The sequence below is a fragment of the Epargyreus clarus genome, unplaced genomic scaffold (genome assembly GCF_041222505.1).
Source record: "Epargyreus clarus isolate Ecla_fem2 unplaced genomic scaffold, WU_Ecla_fem_2.2 ptg000015l, whole genome shotgun sequence".
NCBI lineage: Eukaryota > Metazoa > Arthropoda > Insecta > Lepidoptera > Hesperiidae > Epargyreus > Epargyreus clarus.
Genome location: NW_027332223.1, coordinates 10,977,220 through 10,996,946, shown reverse-complemented (window position 1 = coordinate 10,996,946; position 19,727 = coordinate 10,977,220). Strand labels below are relative to the sequence as shown.

Sequence of the window (19,727 nt, the reverse complement as noted above, 5' to 3'; positions counted from 1 at the left end):
CCTACAAACCAGAACATTTAACACTGCTCTACTTCTGCTTCTACCACCTCCATCTTAATAAATTCATATCGATATATTTATACTGTTTAGGCCAAGAACTTTAAAAATATTTATATTTCATATGAGTAGCCTATTTCAAACAATTCTCAACTGAAATCTGAGTAGGTACTTTATTAAATTTAATGGATATACTTATAGCATGGGATATAAGACTTATATTATTGTAGTACGAATCTTATTGGCATGATTTTTTTTTTTTTTAGTTTCATTAAAGTTAAGATAATTCGGCGGTTGTGAATAATAAAACCAAAATAAAATATTATATATTTTATTAATAACCATTAACGATCGATATCACCAAAAACTATATCAATAGTAGCGATCAAAATTGATATATCTGCTAACATTAGTTGTTTTCCCATTACTGCTAACCCAGCTAAGTGTGTATAAGAGCAGGGGCGTAAAAACACTCTGTACGGCTTCGAAGTACCATCAGCCACCATATATACACCTAACTCACCTTTTGGAGCTTCCACAGCTGTATAAGTTGCTCCTGGTGGAACGATATAACCTTCTGTACATAGCTTAAAGTGATGGATAAGCGCTTCCATGGAAGTTTTCATTTCTATTCTCGAAGGCAGTGATATTTTCGAATCGTCGGTCTTGATTTCACCTTCTGGTATGGTATCTATGACCTGATTAATAATACGCAAGGATTGACGAAGTTCTTGTAGACGTAACAGATGACGATCGTAACTATCTCCAAAAGTTCCAACAGGAACATCGAAGTCATATAAATCATATCCATCGTAAGGGTGGGCAATACGCAAATCCCATTTCACGCCAGTACATCGTAACATGGGTCCAGTGAAACCTAAATTTATAGCTTCGTGAGCACTTATAGCTCCAATGCCTGCAGTTCTCGCATAATACAACCTGTTCCCAGTACACACATCTTCAGTTTCGTCGCAACGTTCACCCATCTTCGAACACAGTTCATGGACGTCGTCTAGGAAACCGATGGGAATATCCTGCGACACTCCACCTGGCTTCAAATACGCACAATGTACACGAGCTCCACAGAGTCTTTCGCATAACTCATATATCTTTTCGCGCTCCTCACACATCCAAAAGAATGGAGTAATCCCACCCGCATCCAAGACGGTTCCAGAGATATTCAACAGATGATTCGCTACTCGACAAAGTTCTGAGCAGAGTACACGAATCGCCTTAGCTCTAGGTGGAACTTCTATGTTGAGCAGTTTTTCTACCGCAATAACATAACCTTGTTCGTTAGCAAGTGTTGATACGTAATCGAGACGGTCCATGAACGGAAGACTTTGATTATAATGTTTGTTTTCCATTAGTTTCTCAGTAGCTCTATGAAGAAAACCGATATGAGGATCCGCTCTGAGGACTGTTTCCCCGTCTAATTCCAATATAAGACGTAAAACGCCATGAGCAGCAGGATGCTGGGGGCCAAAGTTAATCCAGACGTTCTTTAGTTTACGTTCTACTGGTCTCAGATGCGAGTTATATACAATTTTAAAATATTTTTCCGAAGCTGCCGTAGGATACATGACTGGACCGCCAAATTGATCGAGAAACGTTTTATCAGGATACCATCTGGCACATTTTGGTGCGTATATTTTAAAACTTCTTACCGATTGTATGTATTTGACTGAAGTTAATAATTTAAGATACTGCATAGCTGATTAAATCTTATTTTCCCTTGCTCATTAATATTGGAATACAAGAATACATATGACACACGTACTTCAAACCTTAATGGATTTTTTCAAAACGTTGATTGAATGATTGTATTATTTTTGACATAAGTCTGGTAACGACAATTTTTTACTTTTTTGCAACCAGTTATATAGCTTTTCATATAGGTACAATGTTTCTTTATTTTAAAGACTCTTTAGCGCTATGGCTGCGTTATCCGTATAATAATTAAATGCGTCTAGTATTAATAAATAATCAATGTATTTTATGCCTATCTAAGTTTGAAAATTGACTATTTCTGCCAAGAACATATTTGTGACAATCAAAACATTAGATAAATTGATTAACGAATTTTTAATTGATGTAACGTGTTTAAATTGATAAGACAAGTATAAATAATATAGGTAGGGCTGCAGCTCCGCAATCGCCCTGCGACTATAAGCAATGTTCCTTTTTTAGAGTCTATCGTGAAACTGAATTTATAATTTAGTGTATACACTGGGGGCCTACCACCATCTTTTAAAAACCATCATAATTCAGGAAATTTGTATTTCAATATTACATCAACATTATCTTTTTTCGTACCACGACCTCATTAAAACAGTTTGTTTTATTCCTGCCGAGTGATGTAAAAGAATAAGTAAAAAACTGGCTAAAATTGTCATATCTTGCTTAAAAAGTTGAATTCCGTTAAAAAAAGAATTCGACCAACATCATACAAAACTGCTTATTGTAATATTGTAAAAACAATCTTACTATAACGAGGTCACGGTACGAAATTACAATGTAAGATTAAAATAATATTGTTTTAAGAGATGGTAGTAACCCCGACACTCGACACGAACCTGCATGAGGCTCTTCACGTAGCAAAGGATAGGCGTAGATGGCGTGACATCATCCATAGAAAAATGACTCCATCACGGGAGGATCACGACCCTCAGTAATGAGGAATACGATGCGAGGAGGAGGAGTAACCCCCCTGAATGGTAAATAGACAACACTACGGCTCTCGATTCGCGAAATACACGCGATAACGGCGGCACAGCCACACTACCTCGAGAACAACAAATTTAAAATAAAATTGAACTGCACCTATAAAATATAAAAATAAAACGAAAATAGATATTTGTTTTAAATTTATTTTATATTATTTGTCAATAGTTATATAATTAAGCACAATTACGTATAATAATCATTATTTTCGTAATAAATTAACACATTAAATACAACAACATTTATACAATAATTACGTGTATTATGTATCTATCTAATATTAAACATAGGTAGTCACATAGGTAAATCACAATTATAATATTCGAATATAAATAGCAAACATACAAAAATCCCTGGCGCCAATATCACGAAAAAATATATAAAACGATACTTCTAGCGTGAAATAAACGTTTTTCTAAATAATCTGCGTATTGGTTTTAGTATCCTACGTACTACAAAACCGTAGAAACTATAAGTATATATAATATTATCTGATTTGAGATGTTTTAATATGTAAAGCATAGGTCACAGACCTGTATCTTAAGGATAGGTGCTCACGATGCGCGGTTTTACTGCGGCGAAATATCGGCACAAGAAATTAAAAACCGCGTAACGTAGCTAACTATAAAAATATGATGTATAAGACAATGAAATTACGGACATTACAATTAAGATACCTAATCACACCATGTTTATAAAGTTTAATAATCCGGTAAAAATATTTTAAAACTTTGTTCTAGTATCATTCAGATATTCAATAGAATCACTGCCTTATTATTTGATATGTTCTAATATAGGTATATAATAATAATACTAGATAGATTGTGTTAAAAAGGTATTGTCCGCGCCAAACTGCCAGTCCGCTCTGAAGTTGTTACGAGCAGGTGTAGTCATACATTATGCTATGGCGACACGACTCAGTTCTATGTTTAAAAGCGGACTAGCAGTTTCGCGTGGACTATACAAAGTTGAATCACGGATGAATCATTACGTTACGTCGTTACGTTACGTTAAAAGGAATAGGTACTTAGGAAAAATATAAAACTTATATAATAATATCATAACCTAGCACGTATACTTTATGTAAGTAAAAGGGTTTGTAATGCAATATAATTATCTTAGGGCCCGTTTACATAAGGTCTACTCGAGTTTTACCGTTCGCTGATTGATAAATCTTGCTGTTTTATTACAGACTAGTTTTTGCCCGCGGCTGCGCCCTCGTTTAAAAGAAAATAATATGAACTAACATACATAAAACTGAAAATTCGTACCTTCATTGGAATGACAGTGGCACCATCTAGCGAAAATTGGTCGCACCAACTCTGGAACCTTCGTGGGCTCATAGACAACAACTGTGCTAAAGATCATCACTTGATCAAATGCATAGTTTACGATTCAATTCAATTCGATTTCCAGGATAAAAACTATCCTATGTCCTTTCTCGTGTCTAAGGCTATCTTTGTACAAAATTTCATTAAAATCGGTTCCGTGGTTTATTCGTGAAGAAGAGACAACCAGACAGACAGACAGACAGACAGACAGAGTTACTTTCGGATTTATAATATTAGTAAGGATAAGGATAATTTGTAGAGTAGATTCAGACCAAGCGAAGTAGAGAGATGTATAGAGTAGATAAACGAAAGTAGCCATTAGTTACTTTTCCAAATATGTAGTATATTGTCAATGAATATTGGAATGAAAAAAGAAAAACATATCGGATGGGTTTAAAATAAAATGTTCATAAAATAACATTACTTACAGTATATTTAAATAAAGCAAGAAGGAAAAAGAGAGCATGTTCCATAATTAACTATTTACTTTAAATTGTTTTTAAACTATTTATAAACGTTTTTCTTACAGTAATGGCAGTTATAAATACAGACATCATATTAAATATTATAAATTTATAAAAAAAAAATATAAATATAGGCATACATAAAACTTAAAAATTCATATCGGTATACATATGTACGTAATATAAATTTTAAGCAAATTATCTAATAATATTTGTAAAGCACTGAGCATCACAAAAATAACGTATTTAAATGGTTAATAAAATAAAACCAATCCACTATAAATGTTATTAATTAATTCTTAATAATTTAACCTTATTGACGACATTTTTTACCAACTTATTTTGTAATTGCAGATCATACTTATGGTTAATTTGTTCTTGTGGTACATCCTGTTAAATGAATAAAAGAACTAATAGATAGATTTTATGATGAAAGTGTTAAAATTGTATTTTCAGTCTTTTAAAAGATGGAAATGTCGTCGGGTCAACTGTGAATCAAAAAGCAAAGGTTGATGATGATACATTACTAAGAAGTGTACGTCTTGCTTAAGCGTTATATTTGTATACACAATTACAAAGTATACACATACCTATACATTAATATACAATGAAGTATTAAGCCATCGACGAACATCGATTACAAATGCTATAACTTATCTACTTACAAAATATAGGCGATAATGCAATACAATACACATTCTATTAACATTTAATAAATACTCTCCACTAAGTGTATACATGATAAAATATTGGTCCATTACATACAAATGACATATACACACAGATCATTGTCATTTTTCGCAATAGATATACTCCCGTTAGTAATAATCAACCTTAACTAATTTTTGCCTAACAAACTTAGGAGTTTGAAAAAAAAATCTGAGCAATTGTTGTCAAATGTCGATATTTGATAACCCGATAATTGTTAAGAATGATTATTATTCACGAGAGATAGACACCTCCCTAACAATTTAACTAGATATTTTCTCAGACGAGTCTAGATAAATACAAGAGCATAGATTTTGCAGGAACCTAAGTATACAGCCGGAGAAGGTGTGATAGCTGGCAGGTTTACTTTTCCACCGAACGCAGAGGTAGTACACAGGGATACCGGAGAGAAGAATCGCGAGACCAATAGCGGTGTCTATAGGCTGGGTTATGGCTGGAATGATGACCAAGCAGCCGATGGCGATAAGGAAGAGGAAGGGTATGGCTAAGTTTACTTTTATAGGTCGTGACATGTCAGGTCTGGTCCGCCGAAGCCACAGCATACCGACCACAGACGCTCCGACTGACAGCCACAAAGTTTGGGAGAAATAGTTGATGAGGGCAAACACGTTGCTCGTCGTCAGCATCAGAAGCGAGAAGAAACACTGGAAATAGAATTTTTGGACATTTTTTAATTGATCTAATGAATACATTGAAATATGTTCGGAGAAAAGCATAACTTCAATCGAAATAAAATATAACAGCTACTAGTTGACATACAGCAAAGTCTCCTCAATATTATATAAAAGCTTATTTCCATGATATTAGTCTATTATACGATAAAATTATATAAGGGTCAAAATATTCTTAAAACTAACCCACACTACCTATGTACCTAAAATTCTATATAAAGCTATATAAGATCTCGTACGTGAAAGTTTGTAAGGACGGATAGATGAATATTTGTTACTCTTTCACGCAAAAACGATTAATCAAATTTGGATCAATTTGGCACATATTTTATGATCTGACACACTTTTTACTGAAGTCCACGAGGATGAAGCCATAGAATCTGGGGGCACAGTAGTGGCCCGCCAAGTCGAGCCAAATAAGCGACACTGCCGTACCATTCTTTGCCCTGAGTAATTCGTGCTATTTTTGACCCCCTTCAACTTCGTTGTAGATAAAACTACAATGCGCTAGTTCCACTATAATTTCATTTAAAAATACTTACCGTGAAAATAAGTGAGGGTATTGGCGTTTGTTTCTCTATATGAAACAAAGAGAAGAAGGCTGGCATGTGGCCCTCCTGCGCTCCCGTCGCGAACAGCCTCGCTGACGTGAACAACACTCCATTCACACCCCCGAAAGTAGACAATGCCACGAAAACGGGAATCATCCAACTCCATCCCCCGAAGAGGCGGTCGCCGAAAATCTGCAAAGATTACATCAAGTTGATATAGGGTTCGTACACAAAACTGCGATGCGACGTTGCATCGCAAAAATCTGCGAGCTCCCTCGACGCATCGCAAGAACTTGCGAATTGATTCGCATCGCACAGTGGTTGTTGTTGTTGGTCACCCTGAGAGACGCTACGCCGCACGATATCGCATCGCAGCAATTCGCATCGCAATTTTCTGCGTTGCGAATTCGCATCGCGTCGCATCGCAGTTTTGTGTTCGAGCCCTAAAGCAATGTATATTTAAGATATACATCAATACTGGCTATATACAACTATGTACAACTATAGGTATACTTAGGTCATAATTATCATCACCTTTAATGAATGATGACATGAATGTCACGAATGTCTCAAAGTTAAATCATTTCTAATTTCTCGGGTTTTCAATGCATTGCATGTTTTTCATTGCACATTTCTAAATAACACAAAGTTTCTAATTACATGGTCTTATCATTCCCAACTTGAGGTGAGAAAGAGTAAGTAGCCCAACAACAGAATAATTAGGTAAACATTTGTAAATACATTTCTAAAAATAGCGAGTATAGGTCAGTATATACACTATTAATAATTATGTAGCTATTATTTAACTCCAGACAGACTGATAATGAAAATAGTTCATTACTGATCACAACGAATCGAGCGACTTGCGTAACCTACTAATTTCATTGGTAATAATAATTTATTCTTGCTTCCGACCTGTTTACCTCAAAACACATTTCACTATTACTGTCCTTATTTTTAAAACTAGTCGCTTCGTCTTTGTTTATACCTACTAAAACGTGGAATAATGAAAAAATGTATGAATGATTACATTCGATGTTCGCCAAGTGAGAATAGGTACTTCACACCTTTACAGTATGTTTTATCATTTGTTTTTAAGAACCCTCAGGGGTAAGGATTTCTTCACCAATATAACAAGTAATTCAATTTTAGTACGCCCATCAGGTTGAAAAAAGAAAGAATATATTGAAAAATTAGAGGCAGACTCAAAACAGACACTCCAATTGAGACGCCAAGTCTTAAATAATACGCTATCAGTAATAGTAAGTATAATGTATTAGAATCATTTAATTAGTAGGTATACTTACAGCAGCCACAGCGGGGTTCGACATCATTTCCATTTTGGAGACAACAGCAAAGTAGGCCAAGTTTGCCATCACGTAGATTATCGTCACCATTGGCATAGCGATCCATATGGCTCGGGGCAAGTTCCTGAAATACCAACGAGCCGCTCGTAAAACTTAATTGTAATTCTCAGTTTCTCATAGAAATACCTCTAATATTGTATTGAAGGGAATATAAGTACTTCTTACTTTTAGGGATGTTTATAAATAAGTTGACATGATGTAAAGTTTTAGCATAATTTATTTATTTATTTATTTAAAACTTATTGCATCACCTCTAAAAAGAAATGTACAAAAGGGCAAACATAATATCTGATGGCATTCTCTACCAGTCAACCCTGGGTGGATGTAGAGAATTTGCAGCAGGTGTTACAAAGCATAATTCATTGAACTTAATGAGTTTTTTAATACAACTTATGTTTTATGCCGAATGATATAAGTATGCAACGAATTTATAAGTACGAAAATGAAAATAAACATCGGAGATAATCCAACTGATTATCTCATCATTGAAATTTAAGTGAATAAATTAATGAACTAATGAAACATCATCATAAAGATTAAGACTTGTTATTTTTATCAATCGCTAATTTCGTGTCATAGAATACGGAAGGGAAGTAGAATGTAGCCTATGCGACTCCTCATATGTTAAAATCTGTTAAGCCGTGTGGGTCAAAGAATGAAACATTACCTTCCACAATGGGGTAAAAAGATACTGATCTGCTTCATCTGCGCCCAAGTATCTACGTAATACTCTCTTTTGAAATTAATTTTATCCACATCAACGCAGTTAAGTGATTATTTTTTCATTTCATAATTTTATATTAAGACTATCTCATAGCATAAATAGTCTTATTCAGAAATACAAATACGAAGAATACGAAGAATAATTCTCCGTTGAAGGATGACGATGAATATTCAGTAAATAAAAGGCCTTTCCACTCTCGGTTATCTTCGAGCGAGAAACCATTGTATGAATAATACATGTAATAGGAAGAGTGCTCTGAAGTCGAGAAAAGGACTTCAAACAATTGATTCAAGGGGCTTAACGTGCCTTTAGAAAGGTTTTTCATGTAATCGCTAACCATATAGATCTTCAAATGTCTTTTAAAAGAAAAGACAACCAATGAGTATTATTCGTATTTATCTGATTAGAAACCTAGATTATATGAATTTACTCTTCTATTTCTTTTAAATAATTACTTGTTCTACTTTCTGGCTTATTCAGTAACTATTTACTTGTTTCAAAATTTTCAATCTTAATGTTTATCAATCTAGGTTTGTTGCATCGATAATTCATAATTCAAAAGCAATCAATTTGATTGTTCACAAAAAATGTGCTTAATATGTCATTTTATGCTTTATATGAAGCTGTCATAAACTGGATAATTTTCAGTGACGATTATTTGCATCATAAAATTAGATGGCGAATGAACTAAATCGAAATCAATTTAAATTAATAAAAACACCCACCTACTTAAATGAAAAAAAAAGTAAATAACAATGCTTCTGAATAAAAAGAAGCTTACAAAAGCATTCATTTATTAAACGTAATAACGGGCCAAGTTTGTGCCGTTGGGACTTTCACCAATTTCTATATAAAAAAATAAGTACCGACTCGTACCTTTCATAGTCCCTTCACTACCTACTATCGCTATAGTTTTTATACATCATTGTCTACAATGGTATCTTAAAGCTAAATTAGTAAAGATTACTCACTTCTAACAAGAAAATGTAACCTTTTGACAATTGTCACAGTCATCTATTTTCGTGTTTGAAAAATGTTAGAAAAATGTAGTTTTTGGATCATTTACATATTTCTCCGCACTTTTTCTTCGATTTCGTGTCTTAACTGCGCATGTCGTCATTGTTCCGCATAGATTACACCATGACAGCCATTAAATGGCTGACAGATATGTCAACTGTTTAAGTCATTTAATGGCTTCTTTCAATTACAAGGCGGTGAGATACGAGTATCTATACTTATCTATGACTACATGGTTAAGTTTTTGTTACCTAGACCCCTTTGTGGTTCGACTCCGGCGGCACCACCGCTACACCTATTTCTACCTAATAACAGCAGTGTAGGCGCTGCTGTGTTCCGGTTTGAAGGGTGTGGTAAGGGAGACAGACTTTTCCGAGGCGTTCCAGCTTAGTCCTCAGGGGTAGCAGCGCATCTGTGACTGACCTCAGATAGGAATATCTAATCCTATCTGAGGTTGATTACAGATGGCCATGGGCGGCAGTAACCACTTACCATCAGGTGGACTGCATGTTCGTCTGCTACTCCTATAATATAAAAAAAAAGAAAAGAAAACCTAGTTGCTAGTTGTCGTCTAAGAGCAACTTGAGTGCAACAAATCGTTTATATCTAGGTTAATGTCGACTTCTATCGTGTTACTGGGTTGAAAACGATAGCTGTTGAATTCTAGACTCAATGTAAGGTCTCAGATATTATCAGATATCTCGATAACGCTTTATTGAACTAGTAAATTATTTATTGGACCTAAATAAAACAGACAACTTATGGTTTATTTATACGTACTAGCAAAGCAGTGTAGACTTAAATTCATTTTGTTTGTAATATAGGCACCTACAATTATTTTTGATATTTAGGTACCTACATATGTATATTATAATTAAGTGTTCTACATATATTAAGTTTCTTCTATAGGAAATAAGATAGCTTAAGTAAAACGATATAAGTTTTTTTTAATGTTGTGTACATGTGTCACAAAAAATAGTTTTTTTTAAATAAATCATAAAAATAATGAAATTATTATTACAGTTTGGGGTAGCAGATAAAAGAAAAAGTTCATGTATGAACATTGTATTATTTGTGCCTTACTTTAAGCTTTAATACTTAGTTTCACGGTACAACGTAAAGGAGGTTGGTAGAGGTCTAAACAAGACTCAATAAATGCGATTCTTTGCTCTATATCCAAGATATTGATGGAGAGAGGAACGTGACTATGACAAATGATGTTAGTTACCGGGGACTTCAGCTTGAAGCAGATAAACGTCTGGCAGTGGAGAAGCCAAGTTTAGTGTTGACTTAACATTTTCATAATATTTTGCTCGTGAAATATGTAATAGTGGAATAAATGTGAAGTATGTAAAATAAGATGTATATGAATAAGATATATAAAAAATGAAACAACTCAAGTTTCGAAACCCAAAAATGTCCATAATATACATATTATCAGGAATCGACTTTTTATTATTAAAATATTGAATAGGTACGGAATCCTCGGTACGCAAATCCGATGCTCACGTCTTATAAACATAAAACATAATATATTATTTTTAATTATTTATTTTAATAATTTATTATTTTTTTCTTTCTTTTTGCATAACATACATGACAATGGATATATTCATTAAGGAAACTCCCAGTAATTATTTATTAATAAACACCTATCAAATCCTAGGAAACAACAAACGGAAATGCAACAGTAAATCCCGGGCAATACATAAGGAAAACCAAAACAAAAAATCTAGTTAATGACCGTTTAGGTGAAGTACCCGAGTATATCAACATAATTTACCTCACTTCTTGAAAACATGAGTACATACAGCCGTACGTAGAACCTCCTTCATTTAAACTCGGTAATAAAGGCCCCGGTATTATTCAAGTCCAGATATGCAATACAAATTCCCAATTCCCAAAAAGGATAACTTAAATTGTTTGTTGTGTTTTTACCGATTTTGTTTTAGTTTTTCATATGTACTCATAGTTATTCACATAATTTAATACCTGGTTTGTGATATGAACTTGAAGTTTAATGTTCGATATTGAGTAAGTTAAAAATTTCATATAGTAATATTTTTTTTCATGAATAAGTCCTCCAAACTTTTTTACTCAAGACGTTTTCTACATCTCAATATTTATTGGTACAAAACAAACAAATATTAATAAGAACTCACTTATATGGATCCTGTAATTCTTCTGTGACGAAGTTGAGATAATTCCAGCCCCCGAAGGCGAAGAGACCAGAGTAGAACGCCAGCGCCACCTGCCCCGCGCTGTACTCTCCTTTAAAAGCGTCCTCGAAATTCTCTGTGTGACCTATAACAGATTTTTGAATTTTTATATCAAAATAAGTATATCATTAGGATGGTGAATCCTTGAGGGCTGTAAGGTCATGGGACTAAAAGACATTTAGTCTGGTAGGACTCCATTTTCATTTTGAATTGATAACAGACGTCGGTAAGAAGAATGGTAGCGACCACTACATACATATTCTAAAACTAACTAGTAAATAAATTTAAACTAAAGCCTAAAAATGAACTGATATGGTACTTATGACACTAATGACTAACTTATGTTACGTTTAAGACGATAAAAATATTTGCAGTAAATAGGTCAATGCCCTTCGTTTAGTTATATAATGCCAGTCCCACTCCCACATTCTATGGCTTCATAAATCTTATGAGTAGTAAGGGGAATGTAATCTAAGAACGATAAGACTGTCTAACCAGCTCGTAGGTGTTTCGCACTGAATCAGTGCGGAAGGCTTCACAATCATTTAATGGACATTGCAATAGATAATTATATTCTCAGATGCTCTATATCTCAATCGCAAGGTTGCAGTTTTAAAGTAGTTCTTTTACAATGACATAACTACATCGAAATTGCATCGAAATATCAATGCAGTCCAACTAATAACAGACAGACATTGACCAGTTAAAAATTTTGATGCATTTTTGTCAACTTCACAAAAACCCTGTTTAAAATGCAAATTTGCAGTTAGCTTGCTCTCTGAACGGAATTCGTTAGCATGCAATCTAAATGCAATTCATTTGTATATATCCTAATGAGTTGTGGTATTTGTGGTAAAGCAACACATATATCAAATCTATGACCACTTCACGAACCACAAGAAAGATTAAATAAATAAAATGGAATGGAATTATTGGAAATGTATGAATTGTTATTAAGAAGTATAAGAGTAGATAGCAATGTAGATAGAAATTAAAATAATAAAGAGAGGAATACGCTTAATATTCTGTAGCCCTCTACCAAAACGATTACAATTGATATAGATAGTAATATATATAAAAAAATATTTATACGTACTAGTTCAATAAACTTACCAATACACATGTAGTAGATGCCAGATATGATGATGACCACCAGCGCCAGCAACTTAGATGTCGTGAAGACATCCTGAATTCGCATCGTCCATCGCACGCTGATGCAGTTGATGGCAGTGAGGATACCTGTTAAAAATAAATATTTCAAACTCAGTACTGTTAATGATGAAGGAATCATTATCGGTAATTGTATAAAGTAGGTACAGATAATATTCATATAAAAAATCCTAACTGCAAATTGCAGTTTTGCCGTTTTGCCACCCTATTGTTACGCCACTGACTGCAATGAAATTGCCATGTCCTGCGACTCATAAATCACATAAATACATTTAAAATCGAGCATAAAACAATACAAAATTAACCTCAAGGAAAGTAATATTTTTCGAACTTCTTTATGTGTGTCATTGTTTGTCACGCACACACAACACGTGGTAACTTTATTACTATTTCAATATATTAATTTCGTTATTGTAGTGTTAAAATAAATGGTTAAAATTACATAGTAGTTAAGACCTTTGAAATATGTCCTTAAACGCTTCAAACGATGTATATAAATACAAATACATAAGCACATTGTAACAATACTAACACACTTACGTGGTTTTATAAGGTTAAGGTCGGTACAAGGCGTTTAATTTCAATTAACTATAGTTAAAGAAAATCATGACAATTCTCGCAAATGGACCTTTCATTCCATTAGTAGTTAAGTAGCATTTAAAATCAATTGATTGAGTTAACTACAGAAAGAAATTTAGAAAAGGAATCTTGTAGATGGTAGCTTCCAGATTCACTACCGCCACATCTATTTCTACCTAATACAGCAGTATTAAGGGTTTGAAGGACATTCTAAGGGAGTTAGGCTTAAATATAGGGGCATTATTTTTGTGTCCTCTGCGATAGCAACGCACAGACGTAAGGCATGTTAGATAGAGGTCTTGATTAAAATTTAATATTATTTGATACTGATTGCAGAAGCTCATGAGTGGCAAGAGTGGCTCATGATCAGTTCGACTACCCGCTCATTTGTTCCACCTATTCCACTAAATAAATCTAGAAACGATTCTTAAGTTACAGGTCTAACTTATTTTCAGTAATTAAATGCAATAACAATGAACGAACAATTTAGGTACGTATACCCATATTTGTGGTTTTTCAATACATTTCATTAAGCCACAAAATAAATAAACAAACAAATTGTTTGTGACTTCATGGAATGTTTTTGCGATGAATTTTACCTGTAACTTACATCAGCTTATCGTTAGTCATTAGTTAATGATTTAGTCCGTCAAGTAGGGTTGTCTATACTTAGGATTGTAATAAACATATGTATATTATAGAAAAATAATTTTGCTATGTTACGTGTAAGTATTACAGTACGAAAAATATTATATTTTCCTCGTTAATGTAGATGTCGTGGCCCTTCCCCGAAATCAATAATAATAAGTCTGTGAAAAACGGGTTATTCGCCGCCAAATAGGTCATAATCGAAAAATGTAATATTAGTTTTTTGGAATAAATAATTATTCATAGGTTTTATTATTTCAGTTATTATTATAGTCACAGCTATCTACTTTGTACTAATTCTATCTATATGTATTATATGATGTGTAACTGTTTGTTGACTTAAATAAATTAAAAAAAAAAATAAAAAAAAATAGGTATTTTCCCAAGTCTATTTTCCTTAAAAAATAAGGTGGCAGCCCTACCGACAGGGCTCTCAATTCCAAACGGTATCTTAATGATTCGCGAAGTCAAAGCGCTCATTCTATGGCCTCTGATATCTTAATAAATTCTGTTATTTAGAATTATAATTTATAATCACAGAAAACATAACGAGGCCATTGATACCTGGCTTAGTTCATACTAGGTTATCGTTACCAAGTTGAATTATTGGTAAGTTTTTATAAAAGTGAAGTTATGAAAACATTGAGAACATAGTCTATATCCGAACTAGTTATATAGATTTTATACCGTCAATGGACAATTTATAGGCATCGGGGTTTTTATTGAAGGAGCAAACGAGCATGCCGTATTGAACAACGCCGCTCATGGATATCTATAATCAGTTCCATATATACCAGGTGTTTTAGCTGAAGCCGAACGTAGATGCGCTGCCACTCATGAGGACTAAGAAGGTCGTCTGATATATAAGTCAGTCGACATTCAGGCTGTTTGTCCACCGCACCGTTACCGAGCCGTTACCGAAAACGAGATTATTTTGGGGCCGATTTTAGTATGTCGTGAGGGCGATAGTTTGCCCACCGCAATCGATGTGGCGCTTTATTTTGTTCCAGCTGTCACGCGCGTGACGGTGGTGTATGGACAAGTTCCAATGTGTTTTATATTGCCGGCACATCAACCCGTCAAAATCTCGAAATATCGGCGGCCGCGATGACGGTGCTCAGTGACGGACTAGCGGTGGATAAGCTGTTATAGTAAATGTAAGTACGCTACTTCGGCGCCGTCATTAATTATCGATATTGGCTCGGTGACGGTGGCGATGGATAAACAGCGTACCTACGAAACGCAAGAACCCCTATACGCTAAAAAATAAAATTAAATAAAAATGGTTTATTGATTATAGTACAATTATATACAAAACAAGGCGCAAGGGCCCCTGTACTGGGTTGGTAGCCCGTATTACTGGGTGCCCCGCTCATCACCAGGACATAAATTTACGCTAAAAGTAGGTTTGGTAGAATTCAAACAGACCCTCGTCTATTGAGACAGTTTTTTTAATATATTTTTACAACCGATTTCAACCTACGCACGTAAAGATCTCTACTTAATTAAAAAATACATTAATACTAATTGACTATTAACACATAATACCTATTTGAAACAAAACTGTTTTTAATGCAACTATAACAAGGGTAAATATATCCCTATGTATATTATAGTACTGGGTATGTATATGTATTGAATTTGGACTTATTTCTTTAGTGTATTGGTAAATACCATATTTTATATCAAACATACAAATATTACTTACAATCTTACAAGCATAGGTAACTTGAACTGAACATACACAAACAATCATATGTAATTACGACACACTTCTACAGAGTAAATTAATTTATAAGTAAAATAGTAGTTTATGGAAACATTTCAATAATCTTTACGCCATTAGAAGGTAAATATTGCAAAATAATTACATCTGCTGGAGAAACGTAATAAGTAAGTTGCAACACAATTTCTTGTAATAAAATGATATTGCTGAGTTTCAATGACATAATATCATTAATTTGTTAACGTAAGACATGCCTATTGGAAATGGCTTGGCTTCGCAAAAAATAGAGACTGTTGTGCTCTTTATTTTGCTTTGCTCGACTTGGCGGCAGCGCTGTCGTGCCCTCAGATATTTGTTACATTTCTGGGGACGGAACGATATCTATAGAAATAGGAAGATTTAGAGTACATAGACCATAGCCATAAGCCGTATGTCATGGTCATAACATCGAAGAATTAGTTGATTAGCCAACAAATTCTTCGATGTTATGACTTATGTACCTATAGTCTTTAAGGATTATATATGTATAATCCTTAAAGACTATAGGTCATATATAATGACTTATGAGTCATATGTTATGTATAATCCTTAAGGATCAGTATGCTAATGTATGAAAAAATATGTATTTTCTTTAAAAAAATAATTTTCCTTTAGATTGTCACATAACATTACTTCGCAGAATTTGATCCTTATAAGCGACACTATCAAATAGTGGAATAATGAGGAATAAGGATAGAGGATGTATTTTTTTCAAAATGAACTCGTTCGATGCCCGGCTAGGGAAAAAGATATTTTACAAAACTATTGATGCAGTTTTCGTTTTTATCAAAATCGGCCTCGTAACTCCTTTTAGCATTTTTCGCTAACCCTTATAATTTCGGAATTGGCCCTGAAGGCCCATTTAAAAAATTCACTCATTTGAAAAAAGTATATATAGTTTTCTTGAGAATATTATTTATGTATATAAGTTTTACAAAATGTAAATATTTATGTGTTATCACAATAAAGTATACCGATTTCACTTAAAAAAATCACACAACGTAGAAGGAATATCATAAAATGAAATAGTTCGAGGATTATAATGCAGAATATTTTTAACCGACTTCAAAAAGGAGGTGGTTATCAATTCGGCCGCTTTTTTTATGTATGTACACGAATTACTCCGCCGTTAGTGGACCGATTTTAATAATTCGAGCTGGAAGTTGGTCCCATTTAAATATGGTTAGGATCCATCAATGGGTTCTGGAGAAAATGAGGGGAACTCCTCCACCCATGTAAATATAACAGCCATAACTTCGCCGTTTATGAACCTATTTTATTGCCTTTAATTTCGTGTGTTTACAATTGCTACAAATTGGTCCCATTTAAATATGATGAGGATCAGAGTGGGTTCTGGAGACAAAATATGTAACTCCTCAACCGATGGGAATAATTGAGTTGTGTTTGAAGATATTTAGTGTAGGTTCTAATGAAATTGCAAAGCCAGTTCATCATTGACTATTTAGTTGGGTTAGGTTGGAACATATAAGACAATATAAAACTAAGCGAGCAGGGCGAGCCAGCGCCCTGCGAGCGAGCAGTTCCAATCAATGTTAACTCAGACCTTACCTTCATTCATGATCACGTTTATACAATTTTATATTGTATTAATATAAATGTTAGTATGACATCACTAAAAAGGGTGAAAAAAAAATTCAATATATTTCGTTGGATAACTATGTAAACAGCGTGTCTAGTATGAGTGCCGACTTCAGAAATATGTACTAAACCAACATTTATTTCAATTATTTTTTACTTTGTAGTGACATAGAAGTCGGTTGTATTTTTTTGTTAAAATTTTTTTCTGTAAAAAGTACGCATGTTTTTAAAGAGTAAATAAACTAATCAATAAAATTATATGACTCAATAATAAGATGTGTTATATTATGAAACGTAACGGTTATTAGTTCGATTCGCTGATTTTGATCGCGAATTCCAGTATGTAATTTATGTCACGGTCAAATACAACAATTCAATTAGTGTTCAATTGTCGGCGAATAAAAACTCGCGTGCTAATGGTCTCTGTTAGATTTACACTAGACAATAAATATAATGGGATTTTTAAATAATTGAAAAGAGGATTTATAAAAGTCGGAGACTATAAAAAATAAAAAAATCCTATAAAGTGAAACCCAAAGAGGATTTTGTTTATGTGAGATATAGTAAGGTGCAACATCCATCATCAGAACAACTCAATAATATCATATTACTTACTGCTTTGTTATCGAGATAACATAATTTAATTGAATGACGCCTTAATCAGATAAGTGGAACCCTTAAAAATTTAGCCTCAAGATTTCACTCAGAAATAATTAAGCAGATAATAATAAAATAGGATAAGATTCGTCGTAACTGAATTAATATATGAGTCTTCTCTTAACAGTCTATTCATATACATTAAATTCTCTCAAAGCTGATAAATCCCCAGCATGTTTAATTACAGTATTGACGGAACCGGCGACAATATTGTGCCACTTGGGACCACCTCAATAGATCCTCTGCTCTCGAGAAACTTCCCATTCTGGCGGTAATTAGGTTAAGTGGAAGTTTCCGCTGTACAGATCTATATATCCGCTATATAGCCGATAGAGAACGCAGTTTAATGGAATTAAAGTCTATGTAAGATTTAACGCGGTCTTGTAAAAGGCTTTTGTATAAAATGACAGACAATTTTTTGGCAATTAAATTTGTATTGCCAAAAAATTGTCTTGTGTTGTTGTATGAAAAACTTAAAAGTGGCGATGTAAAAGGCGTTTCTAAAAATACAAGAGAATTTATTGGCAACACAAGTTTAATGAAAAATCTAAGAAATGTTTAATAACAATACAAAATGAATAAATACCACAAACGCTATCATATATAATATGTACAGTATTTTCATATTTGAGCAAATAAATACGTCGGCTGAGAAGTAAAATAAAAAAATAAATATTTTTCTACACCACTATACGCTTTCTACACTCATATTATCCACACGGATTGGTTTTCTTAAGTGCCATCGACACATATAGGTACAGATGATTTAAAAAAACCCCTGATCCAGTACCGACATCTATTTTAATTCAACATAAGCAATCAATATTTAGCCTAAGTTCGAAATATGACAATTCTGTCTACTAGACATTGTTTAATTCCAATTTTTAAACAAACATTGGATAGATTGATTATTAATAACGGGAATTAGATGTCTTCCAGAAAATCCACGGGTCGTCAAAATGGAATTAAATTCAAAATCGCAGACATAATATAATTTTATTCATTTATATAAATCGAAATTCGCTCCTCATTGTGATAATGTAGAGAAAGTATACAGATAAAACGAACAAGTTTATGTCCGAGACCCGATTGTTTCCTTTCTCATATTTCTTTTGATATTCACACAACACAACGTGCACTTGTTTGGGTTAGCAACTTGTCGGATTTCCAAGTAACGCAACATTCTAAAAGATTAAATTCTAGGAACTAATTGACACTATTATAGTAATGAAATTATTATTTGATTTACATATGTTGAACTTATGGCTTAATCCCTTTTAATTTCCTTTACATCTTTCTTTTAAATATATAATTTAAGTTAAGATTCGCGTCATTAATTCTTTTGTCCTCTACAATCTTCTTGGTCTTATTTAATTTCGACATCTTTGAAATCATTTAATAAAATAAAATAATAATCATGTAATAAAATATCGGCTATGTTGTACGTACATAATATTGTAGTAGAGTTTATGAGAGACACCACAAAATATGTTCGATCAACTTGAAACGTTCTAT

General features: G+C 33.5%; 2 protein-coding genes across 2 annotated transcripts in view; both read right to left on the bottom strand.

The window, feature by feature from the left end:
• Positions 1-320: 320 nt before the first annotated feature.
• Positions 321-1,835, bottom strand: LOC140748003 (NADH-ubiquinone oxidoreductase 49 kDa subunit). The gene has a single exon (XM_073080681.1). It carries the CDS (start codon positions 1,707-1,709, stop codon positions 342-344), a length of 1,368 nt encoding a protein of 455 aa, XP_072936782.1. The 5' UTR covers positions 1,710-1,835; the 3' UTR covers positions 321-341.
• Positions 1,836-2,849: 1,014 nt separating this feature from the next.
• Positions 2,850-19,727, bottom strand: part of JhI-21 (Juvenile hormone Inducible-21) — a 32,467-nt gene continuing 15,589 nt past the window's right edge. Inside the window, exons 3-7 of the mRNA XM_073080713.1 lie at positions 12,908-13,033; positions 11,738-11,879; positions 7,775-7,898; positions 6,459-6,659; positions 2,850-5,889 (exon numbers count right to left, since the gene is read on the bottom strand). Of these exons, the coding sequence (XP_072936814.1) occupies positions 5,488-5,889; positions 6,459-6,659; positions 7,775-7,898; positions 11,738-11,879; positions 12,908-13,033 (995 nt within the window). The 3' untranslated portion in view covers positions 2,850-5,487. The remainder of the gene's footprint in view (positions 5,890-6,458; positions 6,660-7,774; positions 7,899-11,737; positions 11,880-12,907; positions 13,034-19,727) is intronic.

Excerpts from the sequence above, each read along its gene's own strand:
- LOC140748003 (XM_073080681.1), bottom strand. The coding sequence starts at position 1,709 with ATGCAGTATCTTAAATTATTAACTTCAGTCAAATACATACAATCGGTA.